Consider the following 22,592-nt stretch of genomic DNA (forward strand, 5'->3'; position numbering starts at 1 on the left):
GGGCTGCCCTGTTCCTCTTGTCCCCAGGCAGTGCCCTGACCCCTTCAGCACTTGGGGGGCCAAGCCTGCACCCCTTGATTTTTGGAGGCACGAAGGGGAAGCAGAGCTGCGGGGCTGTGCGCTGCCCGGGAGCGGGCGCGGGAGGGAGAAGTGCTCGGCAATGATTGATGAAAGATCATAGCCTCATTCCACGGGATCATTGCTCAGAGTGTGGGCAAAGCTGCGAGTCCCAAGGGGACCATCGCCTGGATGCATGCGAGCCTGCGATTCAGGGCAGAGGGGATGCAAAGCCACATATTTTATGCCTTTTTTATTTTTTTTCTCTCTCCCTCTCTCTCCCCCTCTCTCTCTCTCTCTAAAGCACCAGGAAAACAAAAACCCAAGCTGTCTAATCAGAGACAAGCAGATTCCACCCACTTCCTTGGAAAACTTGCATTTGCTAGGAAATCATCTCGCTGCATTTACAGCAAGCAGAGTGCCCCAGCGGTAGCTCGTGCCTTTCTGGCAGGATGATAACCAGCGCTGAACAATTATTGCGCTGGAGCGGGAGCAGCAGACATATTGGCTTTTCTCAGCCAGCAGGAAAGAATTTGCAAAACTAAGCAGGCGACTGGAGCAGCTCGGATTTGCAGCGTTGGATGCACGGTGCCGCGGATTCACAGCTCACCAGATTTGCTGGTGGCAGCATATCAGGGACTCGCACACCGCATGCACCTGGGCTCCTATTTACATGTTGTTTTTTTTTTTTTTTCTTTTGCAAGGGAAGGGCTTGTTTTTGCTGCCTGGAAAATGTGTCTGATTCCCAGCTTCCCCAGTGGATGCTCAGCCCCCCAGGTGTGCGCTCGGGTAGTGGGGAGAAGTTGTTTGCTTTTGTGTTTTTTTCCTTTTTAATCAGAAAAACGTGTGCTTGTCACAGAATCATAGAATGGGTTGGGTTGGAAGGGACTTAAAGAGCATCCACTTCCACTCCCTACCATGGGAAGGGACATCTTTCACTAGACCAGGTTGTTCCAAGCCCTGTGCAGCCCGGTCCTGGACACTTCAGGGATTCACAGCTTCTCTGGGCACATGTGCCAGGGCTTCACCACCCTCACAGGAGGGTGTTCTTAAAAGAAATTCTCAAAAAATACCGTCAAAATTGTTATCAAGGAGGTTGTCCTTAAAAACCAGTGCTGGGAAGAAAGGCAGCAGTTCCAGCAGGATCCTGCCCTATGCCAGCCTGACTGCCCTTAGCATCACCAGAGAAGCAGGGTCTGTTTGGGGGTTCCCATGGGAACCCTCTTGGGGCACAGCCACAAAACCCCAATCGAGGCAAAACTCTTTTGCTCAGTTGTAACTTCAGGCAGAGGTGTAAGGGATTGCTGGAGCAGCTCCCATCCCTCTGAGGTTTTTGGTTCTTCCACAGGTAAAACTCTGCCTGACTGCAGGTCTCATATCTGCCTTGTCTTCTCCATGGGCTGGGCAGAGTGGAAGCAAAGAAATCCCTTCCCTTCAGGCTTGTGGGGTTGCATCTGTTCCCATTTCCCTCTGCCCACTCACAGCACTCCCTGTCTCTGCTGGAGCATTTCTGAAGGGGATGCTCCAGTGTGGAGAAGTGGCGTAGTGAGATTTTGGTGTGGATCTAAACTGGGTGCAGTTTGGCAAGACAGCAGGCAGAGCCTGGCCTGGGATACTTTTCCCAGCCCCACTCAGGATGCAAACTGCGCATCAGTTGCACCAGCAGCTGATGGAGACTCCAGTATATTAGCAGCATTAATTAAGTTACAAAAATTATGCATGTTATCAGTTATGAGACGACCTTTCATAAACTCCGTTATTAAAGCAATAAAGCATGACCCGCTGGTCCTAACCAGTCTAATGGCTGGCTAAGAGCACGGTTTTTCACATAATACTTTTAGCAGGTCATTAGCTGAGCAATAAGATAACGTGGAGAGCCAAAGTGATGTGCGGGAACGGCAGTGGAGGCAGAGACAGTGCTTGATGAGGGGACACGGGGCTGGGGGTCACCTGTCCTCCCACATGGCTTATAGGGATGTGCACGGCTCTGGTGGGGACTGTGGTGGGTGATGGTGGAGTTGGTGGGTGTTACTGGGGTGCTTCCAGCCTGTGCTGTGCTGAAATCTCAGTGCCACGGGGCAAACCCAGCCCTGGGGCAGGTGTGGGGCTGGTGTCTGTGCCTCTGAGCCTTGGTTTCATTGCCAGAGCCCACCCTGCAGAAGGGAGATGGGGTGTTGTGGCGTGGCCATCCCGACTGCAGTTCCAGTGAGCTGTAGGATGAGGATGGAGACCCTGATCTTCCATGAGGCCAGGGGTGGGATGGAGGGGCCTGGGCTCTCTCTGCCTGAATGATCTTGGTGTACAGACAGTGCTAGTCTCAGCATATGGTTGGTGTTGGTCTCTTTGAGCTGAGACCCCGATTTGGGGGTATACAGGTCGGTCCCCTCCCTGCCGTGCCTGTGGGGATGTGCCAGGCATCCAGGGCCACCCAGAGGAAGCCACCAAGCCCTTGCCCCAGGTCCTGCTCCCTCCATGCATTGGTGCAGTTATTGAGCCCATCCCAGCTGGGTTTGATGCCCTCCCTACCCCTGGCTATGCCATGAGACCTGGACATGCCAAGGGCTTCACCACAATCCAGCACCCCCAAAGCGCCTTTCCCGGTCCCCGCCAGCCGTTTCCAAGCACTGACCCTCTCCATAAACAAAGGAGAGGGAGAGGGAGGGTGGCTGGCATGTTAATATACTCTCCCCCCCTCTTTTCCTCCCTTCATCCCTCTGGGAAAGGCCTTTGCAGATATAAGCAAACCTTGATTAAAAGCTGCCTGACAGGCAACGGCAGCAGCAAGCAGCAGGCAAGGAAGCTCTCCAAGTCCAAAGGGAGCTGCTTCTGCTGCTGCCGCTGCTGCCTCCATTCTCAGATGTCCCTGATCCTTTAATCAATCACAGCCGCGGAAGAGAAGAGCAAACAGCCGTGCCGGGGCAGAGGTATGTGCACGCATTCGTTCAGCCGCAGCCTTGGGCTGCCGCACGGAGCTCCCCGCGCCGGCGCTGCTCCTGCATGCCCGGGGACCGGCAGGGCCGTGTCCCTGCCCGTGCCTCCCAGGAACCCGGCCTGCAGGATGGTGCCCCACCGGGCGTAGGCAGCGGGAGGAAGCTCTTGCCTTCTCCCCAGGTGCTGCAAGATGCATTCCCGGGTAGAGGATTCTCCCAGCAGTGCTCATGTGCCTGGCTGGCAGCGAGCAGGGAGAAGGAGGTGTTTGCAGATGTTGGGGAGCTCTGGGAGTGGGGATAGCCACAGAGAGCCAGCCTGGCTGCTGTGTCTAACACAGGGCTGGCCAAAACCCATCTGTCATTTGATGGCACACCATGGCCGGGCACATGGAGCAGCGCCCGTGGCTCCTGGGGTGTTCCCATCGGGGGCAGAGCCCCATCCTGGGCTGTGTGGGGTGGGCCAGGATCTGCTCCAGCCCTGGAGGGACAGGCAGGGCCTCACGCCAGCTGTGGCCATTCCTGGAACCACCAGCATGCAGAGAAACCGCCCACCCCCGGGATGATTTGTCACCAAGTCCTGTGTGTCACCGCGGGGCTCGCTCCTCAGAGAGGCTGGAGATGGGGGCGGAGGGAAGGGGGAAACACGTCGTTTTAATAAAACCCAGCAAAATCCTCTCGTTCCTGACGTGCTTCCCCAGCTCGTGTGCGGCAGCGGGAGCTCCGCCGGTGCCGGGCCGGCAGGGGCAGGCAGGGACCACGATTCTCCTGCTTATTTTTGCTGTTGCTTATTTTTAGCACCGCATCTTAATATATTGTGACAGTGCCCTGGGACGTAGCACGCCTCTGGTCGCAGGAGAAGGTGTCTGGGGCAGAGCTGCTCGGTTCCACAAAGGGGTTGCAGCCAATCTCTGGCTCAAGGGCGGCTAACGAGGCACCCGCCGCTAACGGGGGACCCGGGGGAGTGGTGGGGATGAACCTGTGCCTTGAATTTGTCAGGGCTCTGCAGGGAGGGACTTGCTCTTGAGGGAGTCACGGGTTTTAATATGTTTTTTTAATTAGGCAGTTCTGGTAATGACGGGCTGGTGCCTTGGCTGAGATGGTGCCTGTGCAGACAGGGACACGGATGGTTTGATGTGTCAGGTACCTTGTGTGTACTGGGGGACTCCAGTGCTGGGCTGACTTCGATCTCCCTCCCTGGAGCTGCTTTTTGGGAAGGGTTGAATGGTTTCCATGCCAGGATGTGCCTCACAGTTGCCTTTTTGGACCTCCAAGTAGGTGTTGATGCAAGGCAGAGAGGAAGCTGGCAGAGGCACAGGATCTTACAGGGATCAGGGTGAGATCCCACCAAGCCAGAGGTTGGCAGCAGTGGCTCAGCTGTGGGTGTAATTCCAGTGAGGATGCAGTGTCCGTGGGGAGATCTGGGTGTGCTGTGGTGCTGGGTTTGGCTGCAGGACTCTGCATGCACAGGCACTGCCTGCCCCAAGCCCATTAGTAACGGGTCTTTGTGGAATAACCCTCCTCATTACTGCGAGCTACCCCGTGTGTCAAAGCCGCTTTATAAGGAAATTATACTCGGCTCCAGCCGGGATGTGTGTATGTAAATGGGGCTGTGCACAGCCCTGATTGAGACATCATGGGGCAGCTCAGCCTCAGACCCCTGGGAGTCTTCAGTCCTGGGGGAAACAGGGGCTCCTGAGGGTGCTGGTGATGTGGGACGCCCCTCAGCCACCTCCTGTGGTCTGACAGCCTCTGTGTGCATTCAGGGTTTTGGTCGGAGCTGGTCAGGGCTGGAATGTCTTCAGGTGTTGGGGCTTCAGTCACCACGTCCTCCCAACAGCATTGCAAAATATATTCTCTCTGCACTGTGTTTGGGGGAGTAGAGGGCAACCCCCTCTCTTGCATCCCACCTCCCAGTCAAGATGTCACTGCATGCCCAGCACTGGTAGAGGAAGTGTGGAGTCCCCTTCTGCTCCTTGTGTCATGACCTGAAGCTCTGCTGAACTGGGATTAAATCCTCCTGGCACTGGGATGCTCCACACACACACTGGAAATGTTGGGATGCTCCAGCATTTGGAAGAAGCAGGAAGAATGTGCCAGAGCTGAAGCCATCTCAGGGCTTTGGTGCCCATAATGGGACATTGAGGACACCAAAGGACACAACGAGACACTGAGGTTCTTCACCTGTGCTCACTGCTCCTTTCCAGGAAGGAGTGGACACAGCAGACACCCAGGATCCAGCTGGAGCATCCCCACATGCCAGGACATTGGCACCTCTTTGTGGAAGCAGGGTGGCAGCTTGGCAGGGAGGTGAGACCCTTCTTTTTTTTGGCAGCATGTTCCTAATCAGCAGGACCCGTGCACCCGCCGCAGGCACGCCGTGCGCTGCTATTTACGGAGCTACTTGAAATACACCTGCAAGAGAGGAGAGCCAGCAAGTAAATAACCCAGCAACCCGCCAGAATGAAAACAGGGAGAAGAGATACAGGCAGAAAAAAACCCCAGAATGAAGTGTGATGTGGAATTGAGGAGCTCCATCCCAATTGGCTGTTTCTGCCAGGGTGCTCACTGGTGTTGGTGGTTGGTGGGGAGACCCCATCCCATTGTTGGCCATGGGGGATCCTAGCACATTTTTGGAATGGGCAGAGGGATGGATGGATGGATGGATGGGTGGATGGATGGATGGGTGGAGCCTTTTGCCCACCTCCCCACTTGCTTTGTTTACCTCATGCTGCTGTTCAGTTCCTGCCTCCCCCCACCCTTTTCTGAAACATTATAAATCAAACAGCTTAAAATGTAAAGCATCAAAAATTCTAAAACCTTCATCTATTATTAACTGTGACAGTAAATTCCACCTCTGAATGTTTCACATAGCAACTGTTACCAGGACTCAGCATCCAAAGCTGATGTTCCAGCAACTTTCCATCACGGTGCCGCCGCCACTCCAACTGTGCCAACACCAGCCTGGTGAGACTGGCTGCCACTCCCAACACTTCTCAATGGGATTGAGATGCCAGCACAGAAACTGACCTCAGATTTAGTAAATACAGCCCAGGATTGGAAAGGAACTTGGTGCCTGCATGTGGGAGCTGGTGGTAGGATCCCCCATCATGGTCCTTCCTCTGTGTTGGTCATGCAGCCCCCTAAATTTCATTACTTTCACCTTGTGTAATGAAGCACCATAAATGGCAAGGATGGGAATGGAGTAGTTAAAATGAATGGATAGGGAAGGGTTTTTGCAGGGGTTGATGTTTTCTTTTCTACCTTCACTTCATCCCAGTGTTGTTGTGGCTCCTGAGTGGTGACCCTCATGCTGGCCTGGGCAGGGGCTCTCACTGCACTAAGCATTTGGTTGTGGTGATTTTGTGATGTGCCAGGTGCCCACAGCTGTTCACTCCTGGGGTTTGTTCACAGTTTGGTGTTTGTTTGCATTCCCCACGTGCCCTCATGGCTCTGTTCTGTGTTGTGTCCCCTGCCTGGAGGTTGAGCTGGGGTGTTTAGGCTGGATTTGGCTGCGTGGCAGCACTGTGAGCCTGGTTGGAGGTGGAGAGAGCCATGGAATGCTCTGCAACCCCATGGAATACTGAGCCTGCTCTGATGAGAGCCCCACCAGTGCACCAGCACCATGAATACAGCAAGGCTCTCACTGGCATCCCAAGCACCCAAAACCACCCAAATTCACCCAGCATCACCCACCAGGCCATGCCTGGTGCCTCCATACCCTGACACAGGCATCTCTGCCTTGCCATCATCCTGCCTATGCCACCTTCCTGCAAGTCCTGGGGCTGCCCACTGGGATCTCCTGTCGTGCCATGCTGTGCTGTGCTGGTTGCAGGGCCAGGCAGCAGCGGCTGCTCTGCCTTCTCCCCAGGGACAGGCAGCAATTTTCCTGCTCTGAAGAAGCTTGTGAAGGTTTGAGTGAATCTGGGAAGCAAATCTAATTGGCAACCTGGTAATTCCTCGGGGGGACATGTACTTTGGTCATATCTAAGTACATTCCAGCCAGTGTTTAAGACACGCTGAATCCAAACTTGGACAGTCAAATACCAGCAGCTCTAAGCTCCTTATCTATTTCAGGCAGATTAACTCCTTAATCATCTCTTTTGGAAGTTCCCTGCCCCAAATTCCTCTCCCCTCCTCTTTCCCCCCCTCAGTTTTTCAGCAGGAACAAAAGAACCGATTTTGCGGGGTGCCAAAGGTGGGGACAGCGCCCGCCGTGATTGACAGAGTCAATAACCTGGAGCTGGGAGAAGGCCTTTGGAAATCTGCTTCCCACTTCACCTGCCCCAGTATTTGTCTTCAGGATTTGAAACTGGGGAATATATAATACTGAAATAATTTACCACACAGCATCAAACCTCAATTTATTATTTTCAACCTTCTTTTCTTTTCTTTTTTTTTTTTTTTTAATTTGATTTCTTTTTTTCACCACCGTTTTATCCTTATTTTTCCTTTCCCCCAGGGGATTCTTGCTCAGCATCTCCTAGCAGGTGACCACTGTGCAGCCCCCAGCCCTGCTCGTGGCAGGGGGATGCTCATTCCCTCGCTGGCAGGCAGAGGAGGCCGTGCTGAGCCGTGGGGACACAGGCAGTGCTGGCCACTGTCACTCAGGGGAGTGTCGGAGCATTACGCTTCATTACCGAGCTGTCTGCTGCTGGCAGGGGATGGCTCAGGGCAGAGCCCTGCAGCAGCACAGCCAGCACTGGCCCTGCTGCAGGGACCTGTCTGTGGGCAGATGTGAAACGTGCCATCTGTGGGGTGCCCCTAACTGAGGGCACCTCACAGATTTTGCTGTGGGGAACTGGAGGTTGCTGGGTTGTGAGATTGGCTGCTCCAAAAGAGAAGGCAGGAGTTGCCACAGGAAGGCAAAAGGGGGACAGGGTAATGCCCCCCATAACCATGAATCCCAGTGAGAGGGTCTCAATGAGGCAGGGACTGGGGATCCCTCTGGGATCACCAGAGATCATTGAATAGCACTCCTCTAAAACACAGCCACAAATGTCCCCATGTGCCTGATGTGGTGAGGACACTGGGACAAAGCCCCATCTCCTCCTGGATGGGGAGATAGAGTTTGAGATGGGATGCTGAGGCCTCCTGGTTTTGCATGTGGCAGTGTGAATTTGCTGGACGTTTTCCTGATAGAAAACCTGGCTGTGACCAGGGACAAGCCAGAGGAGCTGGACCCAGTGGCACATTCAGAAGAGCTGGGAATGTACTGGGGGTAATGGCCACCTGTCATCCTGCAGGGTCTCCAGTTCTGTTGGGGATGGAGAGACCCACTGGGGAGGAGGGCGAGAAACCTGGAGCTGGGGCACGAGCCTGCTGCATTCCCATGCTCCTGGGCTGGCACTTCCCAGCATCAACACTGGACCCCAGCACAAACCCAGACCCCTCTACAGTGGGGAAACTGAGGCACAGCTAGAGAGTGGTCCTGGTTCCAATCCAGTGAATTTTCCAGCTCCAAGCTGCCAGGTCCTGCCACCAGGTTTGGTGTGGGTTTGCTGGGTCAGCAGGTGCCCCCTGGCACCACGAGCCATCCCTGTCATATTCCCCAGGCAGTGCAGCCTTATGCATCCAACCACATCCATGAGCAGCAGCCAGTTCATGAGATGCAGACCTGATCCAGGACTGGGATGAGGATCCATTCCCTCTCCCATACTTGGGAAACCTTTTATGTGCTTTTATTTTCATTGGAAACAGTGTGAACCTCTGGGGACATCGGCATCACAGAGGAGGGTGCCAAGGGCATGACATCTGCTGCCCTCCTTTCATTGCAGGGATGTCCTGCTTCAAGGGGAAACTGAGGCAGGGGACACACAGGATGTGGGAGAAGAGGGGAGGGCTAATATTAGCGGTCACAGCAATGATTGGAATGGTTAATTATTATTGGAATTGAAGTGAGTCAGGCCGAGAGCAGAAGGGGAGGGAGGAGGGAAGGGAGGAAGGAAGAAGAATCCCAACCTGTCAGGCAGAAAATGAGTAAAGAAGAAAAACATGAGTGTGTGGAAAACTGTTGCTTCACACTGGGCCCGAGCTGCTCACTTGGGGTGGGGCTGGAGGATTGGCTGAAGGTCACCGTGGTGGTGACAACAACCCCACGGCCACAGCTGTGCCCACTGGTGCCCTGCACTGTTGTGCTGACAGCTCCAGGCAGGTCTGCATCAGGATTTGGGTTTGGAGATTGCTGGATCCCTCCTAACCTCAGCTGTGTTTCCAGCTCCTGCAGGGTTGGTTTTCCTCTCCCCTCAGAGCCCCAAGGTCGATGTCCAGCTGCTGGCTGGGAGCAGGATCATGTGGAGCCTCACTCCATGGTACATCCGGCCGTGAATTCTGCTCTGCAGTGGAACACGGTTCTCCTCTGGAGAGGGAATTTGCCCAGGAAGGCTCAGGCTGAGCATCTGTTTTGCTGTGAGCCCTCAGCCTTTTTTTCCCCCTTCTTTCCCCCCACCTTTTTTTTTCCTTTTTATCTTTTTATACATTTTTTTCCCCTCTTACTCTTTCTCTTACTCTTCATTCTCATTCTGTGTTTTTCTTTTTTTAAATTTATTTTCCTTTTCTTATTTTTTTCTTTCCCACCCCCTTTTTCTTCTTTTTCCCTTTTTTCTTCCTTTTATTTCCCCTTTTTTTTTTCCTCCCTTCCTTTTCAAATCCTGCCTTACCAACTGACATTTTTCACCACCAAGAAAAAAAAACAACCCAGCAACTTGCTCTGACTCCCAGAACCTCCCATCATCCTCCCCAGCCCAACCCTCTGCAAATCTCCCATCCCTGACATCAAGGACCCAACCCCCCCACTTCCAAAATAAAGGAAGAAAAACCAAGGGGAGAGAGGCTGGAGCTGGCGGCTGAGCCGGATTTCCATGTGAGGGGATGAGGTTGGGGCGGCCACGGGCTTCCCCTGGCAAGCGACAGAGGAACCGGGGCCAGCAGAAACGTTGAGTCATGAGTGCGGTTCGCAGGCAGTGGATTTTTTCCCAAGGAAAATTCCTCACTGGGGAGGAGCAGAGCTGGGAGCGGGGGCAGCAGTGAAGGACTGTGGCCCCTAAATGGGACACTGATGTGGGGATGGGGCTGCACCCCATTGCGGTGGGAATTCCCTGGGCAGGTTCCAATCCCCGGGAGGGTGGTTTGGGGATGGGGGGGGACCTGCCCAGGGAATTCCCCAGCAGCTGGATGGGAGGAGCAGCGTGATCTGGGGGGGCTGCAGGAGATGGGGACCCCATCCTTCCTCCTCCTCCTCCTTACCCACATCCGCCCACCCCCACGCAATGGGCGGCGCAGCCCCAGCTCCATTTATCATCATCTGCGGGCAAGTGAAGTGTGCAGGGAACAGCTGCTCCGGTCGGCTGAGCGCCGAAATGGGGCGGGACGCGGGGCTGGGGGGGCGCGGGGGCTGCCCTGGGGTACCAGAACCCCCCGGTCGCTGCACTGGGACGGAGCACTGGCGTGCTGGGAGATGCTGCTGTGATGGAGGGATTGGGGAGGTGTATTAAAGGGGTTCTCTGCGGGGCGAGCACATTATTGGGGTGCGTTGGGGCAAGGGTGCGCTAATGAGAGTGCATTGTTGCGCTGGAGAGAGGGACCGCTATTGGAGTGCTTTAAAAGGGGTTTATTGCGGGGCAGTGCAGTAAAGGGGTGCACTGAGGGGGTGCACTGGGGAGAGGGTGCATTAAAGGGGTTCACAGAAGGGGGCATTGGCAGCGGGGGTGCACTGGCAGCAGGGTCTGTGGGGTGCAGGGACGAGCAGCAGCAGCCCCGAACTGTGTGGAGGGTTTGCCCCTACCCCGGGCCAGCCCCACGGGTCCCTCTGCACTGCTGAGGGGATCTGTCTGTATTCCATCCCCCAGTTCCTCTCATTCCCAGCTCCTGAGGCAAGATGCCTTTTCCTGGTCTGTCCCACACACCCCGGCTCTCCCCCCGCAGCCTCCCCTTTTCTCTCCTCCCTTAATAATCAAATTCTCCGGAGCACTTTGCGGTGTGGCAGCCAGCCAGAAAGGGTTTCTTTAAACTCCACCAGCTCACAATTAAACAAATCCGGGGCTGACGCTACTCGATAGGCGCTTATTCCCCTCCCTGGGAGCTGCCGGGGGATCCAGGGGGGTCCAATCCCTTCCTTCCCAGCTCTGACACCACCTCACCGTATGGGGCTGCAGCCAGGGTGTGGGGTGAGGGTTGGGAGGGGGTTTGTGCCGGGGGTTTGGGGCGGGGAACGGGGTGTCCGCGATGCCAGCACTGCTTTGATGGCAGAGCATCCCCCTGCGAGAGCGCTGCTATTTTTAGTCGCTGAGTCCTTGTTGATGGTACAGCAGCAAAGGCGAGGGAGCAGCCGGAGCAGCAGCAGGGCTGGATCAGGCCCCGCGGGATGAGCAGCAGCTGGGAAGCAAGGCCAGCGTGCAGGGAAAGGGGGGACGCCCTTTGCCCCCTGGGCTGAAGGTCTTGGGTGCTTACCGAGGGTCCTGCCAGGGGGTGTCCTGGGCTGCTTCAGAGGGTTCTGGATCTGGCCATGCCATGTCCCTGCCAGGCAAGAGCAGGGGAGAGGAAAGGGGAGAAGGCAGGGAGGAAAGGAAGGAAGGAAGGAAGGAGGGGTGTGGGCAGGGGGTTGAATAACACAGAATCCAGCCACGCAGCACAAATCCTCCTGAGCAGTAGGAAGGCTGCTGGCCACGGTGTGTGCTGGCCTGGCAGTGCCACACGGTGCCCTGGCTCACTCCTGGCATCAGCCCCTAGCACCATAGCAGCATGACCCTGTGCACCATCATGGCCCAGGGTCATGCCCTGGCACATCAGGGAGGTGCAGCAGCTCTTTGTGTGTCCCCCATGAGGGACACAGGGGCTGTGCTGAGCTGCCCACACTCCCTTGGGACCAAGGGGATGGGATGCTCTGTGGTGGCTGTAGCCAGCAGTGAGTGCTGTTCCTTGTGTTCCAGGGACAGGGTCATGCCAGTGCTGGTCACAATGGTGGCCTCAAGTCCCTGCCCTGTCCCTTCCCAGGGACCCACACCATGAGCCCTGGCCACAGCACGGCTTTGCCAAGGGCAGGTGTCCATGCACCGACAGCCCTGTATCGATTCCATCTCAGAGGCAGTGCTGGAAACTTCTTCAGGGTGAGGAGAGCACATCCAGCAGGGATGTGGCAGGGACAGTGAGTGGGCAGGGCCCCTGGGATCAGCCACAGCCACCTCCCTCTCCGGGGGAAGGCCATAACCTCCCTGCTGTCACAGCTTGATTTGATGCCATTAAAGCGTTTGCTCGGAACCAGCCTGCATCAGGCACAGCATCTGGCACGGCCCTTCCCCGGCAACGCCGTGGCAGATCCCAGGGCAGAGCTGCCCTCTGGCTCTGCCAGCGGGTCCGGGTGCTGCTGGTGATGAGTGTGTCCCCTCCCAGGGACAGCCTGGTGCCCAGGTGGCCCACAGGGACATGGGACTGTGGCTCTGGGTTTGTGGGATTTCAGCTGGAACGCGTTCCCTGTGTGCATCCCCACCTCTGATCCGTCCCCTCGCACCGTGCGCTTTTGCTCATCCCAACATTGTCCCAGATGTTTGGAAAATTAACAATAATTAATTAATAACAATAATTAATTAATGATGATAATTAATAATAAAGGAGAAAGGGGAGAAAAGCTTCCCCTAAAGCTTCAGCCCAGGGGCTTTTCAAGCCAATTTCATTTTTCAAACCCACTCCCACACAGCATGAAGGACCCTTTGCTCCCATTAATTCTCTCACCACAGCCCAGGGCTGCCCCAAAGCCTGGCTTTGATTTTCCTGCCTTTGTTCCAGCAGCACTGGCACAGGGCTGGCATAGGACACCATGCTGTGGTAGGGGCTTTTGTGCCAGCTTTCCAGACTTTTTTTGACCCATCTTTTCTGTGGAATTTAGTCTTTAGCTACATCCAGTTGCCTTCAGAGCCTTCAAGAAGCATCTGCAATATGTGGCAGTGGAAAACATCCCAAAAGGGAATGGGGAACAGAGAGGGATAGGGTGCTGGGCTGGTGTGGGTGGCACTGAGCCTGGCTCCAGTGTGTCCGAGGACACTGTGTGATGAGTGCATGCCTGAGCAGCTGGTGTTCATGGAAATAGAACTAAATAAAGCCCCGTGTGTGTGTGTATAGACCCCAGAAAGGTGCTGAGGTGTTACTGGTGGGTGCTGCAAGGAAAAAGGCTGAGCTGGGACCCATCAAACCAGCAGTGTGGTTTATGTGGCTGTGGCAGAACTGCCAGCAAAGGAACCATGTGGTGTTTGGCATGTTGTAGCAGTGGCATGAGGGTGATGGAGGGACATGTGGGGACATACATGAATCTATGTCCCTCAGGGAAGTGTGCCAGGATCTGGGATGGGCACAGACACTGCCAGGACCACATCCCCTCCTCTTGTTATACTCATTGCCTTGATGGAGACTGAAGGGACAGCACTGGTGTCACCACTGTGTCACTGCCAAAGGAGCAGCACTGGGGATGTCCATGGACAGCTACAGACCCTGGGGGCTGCCCTAACCCAGACTAACAAATCTCTATCTCATCCTTGTGTCCACCCCAGTACCTTCAACCCACTGGTACTGGAGACAGGCAGGATGCATCCCCCCGCCACCAAGCCCTTCATTAGCCCCCACAAGCCACTTGCCTGCCTCAAGAGATCAAACCAGTGACCCAGGTGTGTCCCTGCTCCCCGAGCAAGCGGGGTGAGGAAATGGGGAGCTTTAATGACGACGGTGGCGAGGCTCTCAGTAATGACGGCTGCTGGCAGGAGCAGACAGCTTCCAGATGGCATCGCGCCGGGGCAGGGGGATCGCTGGGGCCGGGGGGGCTGCGGGAGGCAGCAGCCGGCAGAGATGGGCAGAGACAGCAAGTTGAAATGACTTTTTTTGCAGCAGAGCCTGCGGTTCTGGCCCTCCGCGCTGCTGCTTCCAGTAATTAGCCCAATAATTAAAAAGAATGGCGATAAGAGGGGTGTGCAGAGGCGCTCGCAAGATCCCGGCGTCCCTGGGGAGGCGTGTGAGAAGGGCGGGAGTGATTGGCGGATGTGAGGGGCGGTGGATGTGTGACACACAAAGCAGAGGGACCCCGACATCGTGCCGGGGGTCACTGCGGGAGGTGACGAGGCAGGGGGGGTGGGCAGCAGAGATGGGCAGCTTCAGCAGCAGGGGCAGGAGGGTGGCTGAGCCCACTGCAGGTGGGGAGGAGGCAGCCAGACCCCAGCACCCCCCTGCCCATGGGCATCGTGCTGCAATGCAGGGAGATGGGATAGAGGAGGATGCAGGACGCTGCAAGGTGGGGATGCAGCGCCAGGCAATGTGATGCAGGGTGACAAGGCACGAGGCAGAGCGATGCGAGGTGACACAGAGCCAGCTGCTGCCATCCAGGGCACTGCAGTGCACAGGGATGGAATGCAGGCAATGGGATGCAGGGCAATGGGATGCCATGCAGGGCAATGAGATGCAGGACAATGCAAGCCGATGCAATGCAGGGCAGCTCGATGCAGGGAGATGAAATACAAGGTAATATGGTGCAGGGTGATGTGAGGTGAGACAGGAGGAGGCGATGCAGGGCAATGCAGTTCAGGGAGATGCAATGCAAGACAATGCAGGGAGTTGAAATGGAAAGTGATGCGATGCAGGATAAAGCAAAGCAATGTGATACAGGGAGATGCAAATCAGGGTGATGAAATGTAAGGCAACATGAAGCAAGGGTAGGCAGTGTGAGGCAATAAAATGCGGGGCAAATCAAGGCGATGCAATTCAGGGTGATGCAAGACAACATGATGCAGGGAGCTGAAACACGAGGTGAGGTGTTGGAGAGCAATGCAAGGCCATGCAGGCGATTCAGTGCACCATGGGGTGATGGCAGACAATGCAGGGCAGCGCGAGGTGATGCAGCATCACGTGCTGTGTTCCGGGGTGGCTGTGAGACAATGCCCAGTGGGGCAATGCCCAGCAGCTGAGGTGAGACGAGGCAGTGTTGTCCCCATGGTGCAGGTGACACTGGCTCCTCTCGGTCCCCGGCCCACCGCGGTGGCGACGTTTCATTTGAATTCTCGCCTCTCTCTCTTCGCAGATAACGAGCCCGCGCCATGCAGTCCTTTCGAGAAAGGTGTGGTTTCCATGGCAACCAGCAGAGCTACCAGCCGACTTCACAAGATACATCACGCCTGGAGAATTACAGGCATCAAAGTCAGGCAGGGCCGAACTGCGAGCGGCAGAGGCTGGTGGCGAAGGAGTACTACAGTCAGCAGCAGCTGCCGTACGCAGGCTATGAGAACAGCGCCGTGGAGAAATACCACCGGGGAAACAAGCAATTAGCAGGGCAGCAGCTGCAGGGCAGGCCGGCCTTTTCCAATTACACCGTGCAGGAGAACAGCCCTTATCCGGCCCGGTATTCCGGGGATGAGAGCCTGCAGGCCTGGGGTGGCCAGCCACAGGCACTGCCCGGCGGTGTGGCCAAGTATGAGGACAACCTGATGAAGAAGACAGTGGCGCTGGCGGGTGGGCGGCCGTACCATGAGCCGGCAGCCACCTCACTGCCCTTCCGGACTCACTTCCAGCAGCAGCCACAGCAGCAGCAGCAGCAGCAGCAACAGCAGCAGCAGCAGCAGCAGCCACCCACACTCCCCTACCCTAAACTGCAGAGGCAGAAACTGCCCAACGATGTCTCCTCACCCATGCCCTTCTCACAGAGCCCTCACTTCGGGCAGCACTCCCAGTCCTTCCCTGCCTCCTCCACCTACTCCTCAGTGCCGGGGGGCAGCCAGCCGGCACACTCCTACAAGAGCTGCACGGCGCCCTCGGGGCAGCCGCCGCTGGAGCGGCCCCTGGGCAGCGCTGCCAGCCTGGCCCCTGGCCCCCGCGTGCCCAACCTGCACGGCTACCAGCCCAACCGCATTGGCTACGAGCAGCCCCCGCAGCCGCCGCCGCAGCCCCCGCAGCCGCCACCGCCGCAGCCCCCACAGCCACCGCAGCCCCCGCAGCCCCCACAGCCCATGCAGGGGCGGCATCACACCTCAGAGACCCTTCACTACCAAAACCTGGCCAAGTACCAACATTACAACCAGCCGGGCCAGACCTACTGCCAGGGCGACGCGCCGCCCGTCCGGACACCGGAGCAGTACTACCAGACCTTCAGCCCCAGCGCCAGCCACTCGCCGGCTCGCTCCGTCGGCAGGTCCCCGTCCTACAGCTCCACTCCCTCCCCTCTGATGCCCAACCTTGAGAACTTCCAATACAGCCAGCAGCCACTGAGTGCCGGTGCCTTCCCGGCGGGCATTGCTGACCACAGCCATTTCATGCCGCTGCTGAACCCTTCTCCCACTGACGGGACGAGCCCCGACACTCAATCCGGGAACTGCAAAAACTTGCAGAAGGAGAAGCTGCCTGAAAACCTGCTGTCAGACCTGAGCTTGCAGAGCCTGACAGCCCTCACCTCCCAGGTGGAGAACATCTCCAACACTGTCCAGCAGCTGCTGCTCTCCAAGGCAGCTGTGCCCCAGAAAAAGGGCATCAAGACCCCAGCGAGGACCCCCGAGCAGCTCAAGGGGCAGCACTGCAGTCCTGAGAGCAGCACCTACTCTGCAGAGCAGGTGGGGACCCCCCTGTCTGACCCGCTGAGCACCCCCCAGTCTGTCCACGCTGAGACACAGGACACTGACTATCTCAGTGGGTCAGAGGACCAGCTGGAGAGGAGTTTCCTGTACTGCAACCAGAACCGCAGCCCTGCCCGCGTCAACAGCAACTCCAAGGCAAAGCCTGAGTCAGTGTCCACCTGCTCTGTGACCTCCCCAGACGACATGTCCACCAAATCAGATGACTCTTTCCAGAGTATCCACGCCACCCTGCCCCTGGAGACCTTCACCAAGTATGTGAGCAATGAACGGGACTGCCCCCGACTGCTCCTCAGTGCTCTGTCCCAAGAGGAGCTGGCTTCTGAGATCATCGTCCTGCAGGATGCCATCAACGAGAAGGCAGACAAAGCCTGGGCCAACTTGCCCATGCTGGGCAAGGAGACCACCAAATCCCCCTTCCAGCTGGAGAACCACCGGCCCAGCCTGGACTCCATGGTGAAGGGTGCCTGGCCCAGCCAGGGTGACTCCAGCACGCTCACCGAGCCCCTCAAGCTGGACAAAGCTTCAGGGGCCAGCACAGGGAAGGACTTTAGCGAGGAGGTGTACGAGGGTCCCCAGGTGGAGTTTGCAGCCACTGAAAGCAAGGATGTGCTCAAGGACACTGCTCCACTGGCCTTCAACTCCAAGCCCAGCATCCCGGCAGCGACGTCAAGCGCGGGAGCCACCGGCTACAGCTGCTACTCTAACACCACTGCCAACTCGGTGGCGTCTGAGAATGCCATGGAGCATTTTGAGTGGCCGGAGGAGAGCCTGGGTGAGGCCTGCCTGCGGTGGAAGGATCTCCAGGCCACCGACCTCCCCAAGGGCTTGTTCCCCAGCAAATTGGTGAGCTCCTGCAAGGAGAAAAAAAACGCCTGTGGCTTGGAGCTGTGCGATGGAGAGGAGCCAGCCAAGAGTGAGCCGGTCCAGGACTTTGGCCAGCAGGTGATGGAGGAGGAGGAGGAGACACTGACCTATGATGAAACAACAAAGGCAGACAGCGAGAGGTGGCTGCAGGACACCCGGCACTGCTGCTCAGCTGGGGACTTTAGTGAGATCCCCATCATCTCCTCGCCAGATCTGAAGGAGTCAGACTTGGAGGCAGAGGAGTATTCCTCACTCTGTGAGCTGGCTGGCTCGGAGCAGAAGTCAGTGACGTACGATGCCTCACCACCCAAGCCCCCGGAGATGCCAGCTGTGCTGTCCTCCAGCGAGGTGCCTGTGTCTGCTGAGGAGACTGTCAGCACAGTGGAGAAGGAGAGCTCAGCTCCTACCCCACGCCTCTCTGGCCAGTCTGTCATCCTGCTGGGCCCTGCTGTGGGAACAGAGACCAAGGTGAAGAGCTGGTTCAAATCCTCCCTGCCCCACATCCAGCCTGAGGAGGAGAATGGCGGAGGGGAGACATCTCACCTGGAGGCAGCCGATGCTGAATCCGCCTCCTCGGTCACGGTGAAGCAGCAACTGACACCCGAAAATGTACTGGGGAAGATGGAGCCTGTCTCACGGGGCAAGAGCCTCCGCAACAAGAGGGTCCACTGCCGGCTGCCGGAGGGGGATGGCCCCAGCAGCACCGTGCTGAGTCCATTCGATGAGCTGCCAGCAGCCAGCAGCGTGGCCGGCGCCTGCCTGGGGCCAGACGGACAGACGGAGGTACCGAGCAAGAGTGCCCAGAGCCAAACACCCCGGTTTCCAGCAGAAGGTCTGCCAGCACGCATGTGCACCCGCTCCTTCACCGCCCTGGCTGAGCCCCGCGCCCCTGCCCTGCTGGAGGGACTGAAGGCCCCCGCGCACCAGGAGAAGCTGGGGAAGAAGCCCGGCTGTGGCGTGAAGCAGCGGGTTGCTTTCAAAACCAGGAAGCGTAACAGCCGGCCAGCCCCCAGGGTGGTCCAAAACGCCAGCGATGCCACCCTCCTGGTGCCCAGCTTGGTGGCGGCGGAGGAGGTGGCAGGGCCGACAGCGCTGGAGGGGGATGCGGTGGAATCCGGGGAGAGGGACCAGCGGTCGATGATCCTGCGTTCCCGGACAAAGACACAGGAGGTGTTCTACACCAAGCGGCAGAGGGGCAAGCGCGCAGCTGATGTCCGGCTGAAGAACTGCAAGGCGCCCAAAAAGCTCATATCCAATAACCACCTGCCACCTGCCTTCAAGCTGCCAGCGCCGGGCAGCCCCCACAAGGAGGGCAAGGTGGGTGCCCGGATGAAGCTGCCCAAAGCAGGGCCAGGCGTGGGGGGCAAGATGTCGGAGCGGCCACTGCACTCACTGAAGAGAAAGTCCACCTTCATCTCCCCCATCCCCACCAAGAAGAGGAACCTGGTCCTGCGGAGCAACAGCGGTGGTGTGAAGGAGGAGAAGCCAGAGGGTCCCCCCAGCCTCTTCAAGAAGATGCCGGTGGCCAAGAAGGTGAGATCCAAGCTGCCCCCCAAGAACTCTGGCGAAGCCATCCCGAAGCCCCCCCTGCCAAAGGAGGCCCCTGATGTCTGCATCAAGATCACCTCCCGGGCAGCCTTCCAGGAGGCCACCAAGACCAAAGTGCTGCCTCCCCGCAAGGGCCGCGGCCTCAAGCTGGAGGCCATCGTCCAGAAGATCACCTCACCCAACCTGAAGAAGTTCACCCTGCAACCAGCAGCCACAGCGGTGGCAGCCACAGTAGCCGCCTATGGCTCCTCCCTGAGCCCGGCTGGGGCGGAGCGGGTGGTGAAGCACGGTGGCGTGGCTGTGGCCGTGGGCGATGTGCGGCTGCCCAAGCTGGCCGCAGCACAGAAGGTGCCCACGCTGCCGGTGGCCGAACCACTGTGCCGGAACCCCAATGGCCGAGCACCGAAGGGGAAGCCGGGTGGTGGGAAGAAGCTGCCCCATGAGGGCTGCCAGGGGGAGGCTTGTGGGTCAACGCCAGGGACCCAGTCCAGCCCAAACATGGTGGCCAAGAACCTGGGGCTCCTGCCCAAGAAGAGGAACCGCAAGGGCAAAGCAGCAGCGCTGGGCATGGCCAAGGCACCCCTAAGCCCTGCACTGCCACCACCACTACCCCGGGAGCGAGTAGCCGGCCCGGGTGGTGCGGAGGAGGCGCCTCGGGAGAAGAAACCAAAGACTGAGGAGAAGGAGGCGGGGAGCAGCGATGGCGCCGCTGAGGGACGCTCCGCCGCCGGGCCGGCGCGGGGGCCGAAGGCGCGGGCCAACCACTCCAACTACAACGGCTACTCCAAGCGGCAGCGGAAGCGGCTGGGCCACGGCAAGGCCAAGGCGGTGCCGGCGCGGTGCAAGAGCCGCGGGAAGCGGCGGCGGCAGCCCCAGCAGGCCCCGCTGCTGCACCCCGCCGAGCCCGAGATCCGCCTCAAGTACATCTCCTGCAAGCGGCTGCGGGCGGACAGCCGCGCCCCGCCCTTCGCCCCCTACGTCCGCGTGGAGCGGCGCGGAGAGTTCAGCACCACCTGCACCGTCGTCAACACACCCGGCGACGAGGCGCGGCTGCAGCGGGGACCGGCCGGGCCGGCGCCGCGGCCGCGGGCGGCCCTGCCCGCCTCCTCCACCATGCACATTGGGCCGGTGGTGTCGAAGGCGCTGAGCGCCGCGTGCCTGGTCTGCTGCCTCTGCCGCAACCCCGCCAACTACAAGGACCTGGGGGACCTCTGCGGGCCCTACTACCCCGAGGACTGCTTGCCCAAGAAGAAATCGCGGCTGAAGGAGAAGGCGCGGGCGGAGGGGCCGGGCGAGGACTCCGCCGCTCCCGAGCGGGCGGCCCGCGGGGCTGAGGGCGGCTGCGGGAAGGCGGCGCGGCCCGAGGCGGCCGCCGAGGCGGCCAAGCAGAGCGCGCTGCGCTCCAGCCCGCGGGGCATGTTCCGTCGGCTGCAGAGCTGCTACTGCTGTGACGAGAGGACAGAGGGCGAGGAGGCGGCCGAAAAGCCCCGGCGGCACGAATGTCACAAGGCCGAGTCCCCGCCGCAGGAGCCGGCGGGCGACACGCAGGAGCACTGGCTGCACGAGGCCTGTGCCGTATGGACCGCTGGGGTTTTCCTGGTGGCGGGGAAGCTCTATGGGCTGCAGGAGGCTGTCAAGGCGGCTGCCGACCTGGTAAGAGCTCGGCCGCACGCCCGAGGCGGCATCATCGGCTGGCCTCCTTCAGCCAACCTCATTCCCGTGTCTGCGCCTCCGGTCGGGATGGAAATGAATAGTTCTGCCCTGGGAGAGCGGGGTGAGGTGCTCAGCGCCATGAGCCCCGCTGGGTCCCTGCGAGATCTGTGCTGCTGCGTCTCTGATAGCATCTGAACTCTCCCATTTAGGCACAGAAATAACCTGTGGTGTTATGTTTTAGGAAGGTGACTGGGCCCCCATGGGATTGTCACATCCCCTGTGTTGCAAGGGGTGGCTCAGACCAGGACAGATGCCGCATGTGGGGAGATGAAAATGGGCACAACAACACAGCCTGATGCCACCGTGGTGGGCAGCAGAGAAAGGGGAGCTGGACAGAGGGGGTGACCCTGCCCTGCTCCTCTCCCACAGTGTTTGGAGCAAGGACACGTGTGAGCAAAATAGAGAGGTTGCTGAAGGGGATGAGAAGTTGTGGCTGGCCCATTCCTGGAAGTGTTCAAGGCTAGATGGGGCTTGAAGCAACCTAGTCTAGTGGAAAGTATTCCTGCCTGTGGGAGTAGGCTGGAATGAGATGAGTTATTTTCAGGTCTCTTCCACACCATTCTGGGATTCTGTGACATGGTTTTTTAGTGCTGGGGAGAGGAAGGGGACAGCCTTCTGTCAGAGGCTGTGCTGGGGGTTTCCAGGTCCCCCAGTGCCAGGTTTGGGGGCTGGCTGTATTCCCAAGCGTGTGTGCTCATTTCATGGCTATGTGGAGGCTGCTGCCTTCACCACAGAGCCAGGTCCTCCCATCCCTGCAGCACCCGCTGGGGACAGGGCAGGCTGGGCACAACCCAGGTCACATCCCTTCACCTCCTGCCCCAAGGAGTATGGCTGTGGGCTCAGTGTCATCCAGGGCAGTGGCATGGCAGGTAGAAACCTCGTGCATGGCTGCAGACAGCTGAGTGACAGGCATGGTGTGTTTCACAGTGCGCTGGCAGGGGAGGAAGGATGTTGTCTGGGAGAGGCAAGGAGAGGATCAGGGGCATCCACGTTGCCCTCACTGCTGGGGCCGTCGTGGTTCTCTTCTTTGCTGGGCTTTGACAGGGTCTCTCTGTCTCTCCACATCTCTCCTTGCCTGCTCTGCATTCCCGTGTGCGTGTACAGAAGTGCTCGAGCTGCCAGCAAGCGGGAGCCACCGTGGGCTGCTGCCAGAAGGGGTGTCCCCACACCTACCACTACGCGTGTGCCATCGACACAGGTGAGCCCGCCCGCGGGGTGGGCACGGGTCCTGGGCACTCTCCTGCCCAGCTGAATGTGGGGCCCATTGCTCCAGGATCAGGGGTGGCCTCGTGGCTCGCTGGCTTGCCAGGATGGTGATGCCCACATGCTGCCAGCATTTGCAGGTGTCACAGGCTTGTCTGGCCTCAGCTGAGCCCTTCACACAAACACTATGGCTGCTGGGTGGCCATGGACTAGGGGGACACTGCATTCTCCCCACTCGCTTTGCAGGGTGTCCCCTGACACATCCTCGTCCTCTCCTTGCAGGTTGCTTATTAACTGAGGAGAGCTTCTCTCTGAGATGTCCCAAACATAAGGTAAGCCCAGAGCCCTCTGTGCACCCCCCAGTGCTCTGCAGCTCCCTGTCTGCCTTACAGCCCCAAATTCCTGGGGACACCCATCCTGGATGCTCAGCTCTGGGTGGGCATCACACTCCTGGGGGTATTGGGTGGGCCAGCAACTGGGTGCTGATGGGTCTGGGACACCCCAGCCGGGTCTCAGGGGTCTTATCCCCTTCCCCGAGCACAAACGAGGTGGTGAATGATGGTTGAGCCCCTTCTCAAAGCGCTGCGTCCCGGGTGGATGCCCGGGTTATTGGCGGGGGGAGGGGGGGTGGGTTGATGAGGACTACTCAGGGCCACCCTTGGCCTCCGGGGGATCCCCGGGCTGA

General features: G+C 58.4%; 1 protein-coding gene and 1 long non-coding RNA gene across 10 annotated transcripts in view; one reads left to right on the plus strand and one right to left on the minus strand.

Moving 5' to 3' along the window:
* The window catches only part of RAI1 (retinoic acid induced 1), a 73,879-nt gene that overhangs the window by 49,614 nt on the left and 1,673 nt on the right, over positions 1-22,592 (plus strand). For 5 of the 9 annotated variants that reach the window (XM_079320433.1, XM_079320431.1, XM_079320432.1 and 2 more), the window contains 3 exons: positions 15,037-20,644; positions 21,809-21,902; positions 22,190-22,239. In XM_079320433.1, coding sequence (XP_079176559.1) covers positions 15,053-20,644; positions 21,809-21,902; positions 22,190-22,239 — 5,736 coding nt within the window. In that variant the 5' untranslated portion in view covers positions 15,037-15,052. Of the gene's footprint in view, positions 1-5,191; positions 5,295-5,319; positions 5,423-15,036; positions 20,645-21,808; positions 21,903-22,189; positions 22,240-22,592 lie in introns of all 9 variants that reach the window. The other 4 variants (XM_079320437.1, XM_079320435.1, XM_079320436.1 and 1 more) reach the window with 2 other exon arrangements.
* On the minus strand, positions 7,308-11,560 carry LOC306809207. The gene is made up of 3 exons (XR_013776189.1): positions 11,433-11,560; positions 9,185-9,342; positions 7,308-7,709 (listed from the first exon to the last, which is right to left on the minus strand). It is a non-coding gene; the product is annotated as an uncharacterized lncRNA (long non-coding RNA).

Source organism: Erithacus rubecula, assembly GCF_903797595.1.
Source record: "Erithacus rubecula genome assembly, chromosome: 17".
NCBI classification, from domain to species: Eukaryota; Metazoa; Chordata; class Aves; order Passeriformes; family Muscicapidae; genus Erithacus; species Erithacus rubecula.